At 38.8% G+C, this 5,026-nt stretch overlaps 1 protein-coding gene across 1 annotated transcript in view; it reads right to left on the bottom strand.

Moving 5' to 3' along the window:
• The window catches only part of LOC128642826 (carboxyl-terminal PDZ ligand of neuronal nitric oxide synthase protein), a 345,855-nt gene extending 341,057 nt beyond the window's left edge, over nt 1-4,798 (bottom strand). The window contains exon 1 of the mRNA XM_053695663.1: nt 4,148-4,798. Within this exon, the coding sequence (XP_053551638.1) occupies nt 4,148-4,252 (105 nt within the window). The 5' untranslated portion in view covers nt 4,253-4,798. The remainder of the gene's footprint in view (nt 1-4,147) is intronic.
• Nucleotides 4,799-5,026: the final 228 nt, after the last annotated feature.

Here is a 5,026-nt window from a genome sequence, read left to right as displayed (position 1 = left end):
GACAGTCATCAGCCAATCACAAATGCATACACATTTATTCTGTGAATTCTTGCACATGCGCAGTAGGAGCTGGTGACTCAGATTAAATATAAAAAGACTTTGCACATTTTGTTAATGGAAGTAAACTGGAAAGTTGTTTAAAATTGCTCCTCTATCTGAATAATGAAAGTTTAATTTTGACTTGAGTGTCCCTTTAAGAACAGTTTATCTTGACGGTTTAATTAGAGCATCTTTTTCTATGTGTTTACCCAATTTAAAAAGTTGGTGATAATGTTTTGGACTCACCATTTGTATTTCTAAAGGTGTGTTCCCTACAAGTATCATTTTATCAGAAGTGTCTTTAAAGGGATATGAAACCCAAAAATGCCCTTTTGTGATCCAGAGAGAGTGCATAACATTTTAGAAAAGTTTCAAATTGACTTCTATTTTTTCAAATTTGCTTTGTTCCCTTGATATTCTGTGTCGAAGAGATACCTAGGTAGCACCTGTAGCACTATATTGCAGGAAATCGTGCTGCTATCTAGTGCTCTTGTTAATGGATAACATTCCTGCTGCACAATAGTGCTCCAGAAATGGGCTGGCCCCTAAGCAGTCAACAATGCTTTTCAACAGAACATACCAAGAGAACGAAGAAAAATGAATAATAGAAGTAAATTGGAAAGTTGTTTAATATCACATGCTCTATCTGAATCATGAAAGACAACATTTTAGGTTTCATATCCCTTTAAGCTGTAGAAGCCTTTACAATCTCTTCCCGGAGTTGCTTTACAATGCAATTGTTTAGAAGATACGCGTATATGTAAAAACAATGTTTTTTGGATTGTTCAGTATATATTTAAGGCATATCATTAAAGGGACATTCCAGACAAAATTGAAATCCACATGGATGCATTTCAGTTTTGAATAAAAGCATTTCTGTAATATGTGTATTAGAAAAAATGCTTCTAATAAAAGCTATAGACGTTTTAAAATTGTATTTAAGTATGCAACGTGCACCAGCATTACACAACACTTGCTCAGAGAGCCTAAGGTGCTTTTACTATCTGGTAATGACTCAATTTGTTAATTGCTGACATGATACAAGCCCCCCTGGTGCCCTGAGCAGCTGCATTATTTAAATAGCTGGTGCACTGAGAATATCTAGCTATGCATCACATGCACGTGCAGAGAAAAATGTTAAAACTAAATCAGTGATTACTTTTGCAAATATGTTTCTATCCAAAGATGTAATTCATCCATGTGCATTTAAATTTTGACCGAAATGTCCCTTTAATAGAGGCAACCTGTCCCAGTGGATCTCTGGGCTTGTTTTGGTGGAACAGCGTCTACATCTTGGCTGATGTGGAGGATTTAATTTTACCAGTTGCACTTTAAAGGGACACTATACCCAAACATTTTCTTTCATGATTAAGGTAGAGAATACAATTTTAAACAACATTCCAATGTACTTCTATTACCTAATTTGCTTCATTCTTTAGATATCCTTTAATGAAGAAATAGCAATGCACACAGTGAACCAATCACAGGAGGCATCTATGTGCAGCTACCAATCAGCAGCTACTAAGCATATCTACATATGCTTTTCAGCAAAGAATATAAAGAGAATGAAGCAAAATAGATAATAGAAGTAAATTAGGAAGTTGTTTATAATCGTATGCTCTTTCTGAATCATGAAAGAAAAAATTTGTGTTTCATGTCCCTTTAAGTCTCTTCATATATTCTGTTTCAGTTTGTTTTAATAAAGTTGGGCAGGACGTTTCTTTAGTTATGTTTGTTAGAAATAAATGACTCGTTTTCTTGCTTTTATTTTGCTAGTTTTGTTTTATTTCCACCCTGTTTTTTTGTAGCGCTTGCTCTTCATCTCACTTAGAAAGTATGTCAAGATAAAGATAAATAGAAATTTTAATCGTATTAAAGCAGTACATTCTATATCTCGGACTATATCCCAGACAATATCCCAAACAAGCTCTCATCCCTATGTTTCCATCCTATAGGGTACAGTGTAGGAAAGGGATAGGTAGTCACGTGATCAATTTACGGATACGGAAGTGTGAAAGTTTCTAAACCTAAATGTGGCAGATTTCAATCAGATTAGATTGATATGATTGACAGCCCCTGCTCGTGAGCCATTGGACATGTGCAAGCAGAGTCGGCATTGCAGAAGCAGTGACTTATGTGATGTTAAAAGCAGGCAGCAGATGTTGCCTGCTTGCTGCATGGCTGGGTAGTCGGGGTTCATGATAAATGTTGCCCAAATTATTCTCAACAGAAGAGATACCTTATCTGTTAAAGCATGGCAGTGCTCACTATTTTATAAAAACTAAATATATACTTAGATCTCCAATATTTAAACAACTATTTTTAAAAATGTATCTACATATTCTCAACCAAATCCTTCTTTAAAATGCATCATTAAATCTAGCATTGATTTAGCATTCAATGATTATTTTAAGGTCTAAAGGGAAAGTAGACAAACAAATTACAAGGCACTTCGGTCGTCTTGCTTTAGAATAACATATCAGCCAAGTCTAGAGATTTGTTTTACAGGGTACTGAACCCAAATTTTTTCTTTCGTGATTCAGATAGAGCATGACATTTTAAGCAACTTTCTAATTTACTCCTATTGTAACATTTTATTCATTCTCTTGGTATCTTTATTTGAAATGCAAGAATGTAAGTTTAGATGCCGGCCCATTTTTGGTGAACAACCTGGGTTGTTCTTGCTGATTGGTGGATAAATTCATCCACCAATAAAAAAAGTGCTGTCCAGAGTTCTGAACCCCCCAAAAAAGCTTAGATGCATTATTTTTCAAATAAAGATAGCAAGAGAACGAAGAAAAAAATGATAATAGGAGTAAATTAGAAAGTTGCTTAAAATTGCATGCTCTATCTGAATCACCAAAGAAAAAATTTGGGTTCAGTGTCCCTTTAAACAAATGAACATCTTGTTTGGTGAAGAAAAAAAAAAAAAAGTTAATAGCCAAATTCCACCCAACACTTGTATAATTTAATGAGCTATTCTGGGCTTTAGTTCACCGACAACAAGGATAGCCACGGTGATAATAATACTATAAAGTACATTGTTATACAGTTGTTATCTGCTAAATCCAATTAGGGATATACATGTAGTAGGGTTAGCTTGAGAAGTCAGCAGGGTATATTTAGAGCTAAATTACATTAAAAGTATATATCTGCATTTGGCTATTTCGGGCCGATCCGAATGCCGAAGATGGTGCATTGGCAATTTTTGAAAACCGGACACTAAAATTTGGATTTGTACAGTCTTAGTGTGTTGCACTTTCACAAGAATAAATCCGGCTCCGAAAAATGATGAATGCGGCTGCCATCTTAGACATTTGGATTGGCCCAAAATAGCCGAATGCACAAGTCGAATGAAAAGGGAGCAAAATCAATAATGAAAGTATATTGCAAAGTTGTTTTACAACATATAAACAAACATTTTAATACTAAAGGTGCTTACTGATGTTTTGCTTTCTTGGTATTTGCAGTCACACCTGCAGACTGAATATATTTCTAACTTTGCTTTACAAGTCAGAGCTAGAATTTGCTAGTGTGCATTACCTTTCAATGGATTATTGACAAGACTGTTTGTTGTACGGAAATCTTATTTATGGATCAACATGTGAGAGTGAAACAGACGTCCCTTGGTGTTGCAGGTAATAACACAATCCACTTAGTATGAACACTTCTCTGTGTCTTCAGGGTACACAAATACTTTTATTAATTTTACACCATAACACCACCAACCCCTGGCAATCATTAACCCTACAACACACAATGACATAACAATGTCTACCAATACTCAGCGCTTCTGTGCTTCTACAAATACAATGAAGCTGAAAAAAGAATTCCCAGCCCATTAAACTATTTTTTATGGATATATAGCAGGACTTAAAAATGGATTAGGCAATTAAGTTATATGTTTTGTTAGCAAGTGAACTGTAATCAACTCAGCTATAAGTGCGCAATAACTAGAGAATTAATTTTCTCTTGTGTATTACACAAGGTGTATTTAAAGGGGATATTGGAAGATATACAGATGTGTAGATGGGCACAGTACATGATCAGTATATAACACAAGTACTACAGAAAGGAATAACCACCAGTGTCATTGCTCTGAACTAACCTTTGCTTGGAAGTGGATACCATGCTGGAAGGCTTCATCGTTGTGCAGGGGAACCCTGGAGTCAGATCCATCATCCACCAAGTTGTACCTATTCCTCACGGGCATGATGCCAGGTCTGCCTGGGCAGGGGAGACAGGGCGCTAAAGGTGTTATTCAGGTAGGGCTAAAGCCCACAGGAGTGGCATTGAGGGTACATTCCTACTTGTGCCCCCTGGAAAGGCTGCCCCAACTGTGTGCCTGTTACACCAGGGATAGGTGTTTTCCTTCAAGTCTTCCCCACTGGATCTGGTAATTAGCACTGCCCCCTTGGGGCACTTTGCTCTTTAACGCTCTTCTGGTCCTTATTGTATCCGTGGTCTAGTGATATTCATATTTCCACTGAGGCTCTGCTAATCCTTATTGAGTCTCTGAAGACATATTTCCTTTATTGTTCCCTCTGATAGCCCCCAGGGTTAGTGTTCCCCTCCGATAGCCCCCCCGGGGTAGTGTTCCCTTCTGATAGCCCCCCCGGGGTAGTGTTCCCTTCTGATAGCCCCCCCGGGGTAGTGTTCCCTTCTGATAGCCCCCCGGGGTAGTGTTCCCTTCTGATAGCCCCCCGGGGTAGTGTTCCCCTCTGATAGCCCCCCCCCGGGGTAGTGTTCCCACTGATAGCCCCCCGGAGTAGTGTTCCCTTCTGATAGCCCCCCCGGGGTAGTGTTCCCTTCTGATAGCCCCCCGAGGTAGTGTTCCCCTCTGATAGCCCCCCCCCGGGGTAGTGTTCCCACTGATAGCCCCCCGGAGTAGTGTTCCCTTCTGATAGCCCCCCGGGGTAGTGTTCCCCTCTGATAGCCCCCCGGGGTAGTGTTCCCACTGATAGCCCCCCGGGGTAATGTTCCCACT

Source organism: Bombina bombina, chromosome 12 (genome assembly GCF_027579735.1).
Source record: "Bombina bombina isolate aBomBom1 chromosome 12, aBomBom1.pri, whole genome shotgun sequence".
NCBI classification, from domain to species: Eukaryota; Metazoa; Chordata; class Amphibia; order Anura; family Bombinatoridae; genus Bombina; species Bombina bombina.
The sequence above is the reverse complement of the archived record's forward strand: the minus strand, read 5'-3'. Positions and strand labels throughout refer to the sequence as shown.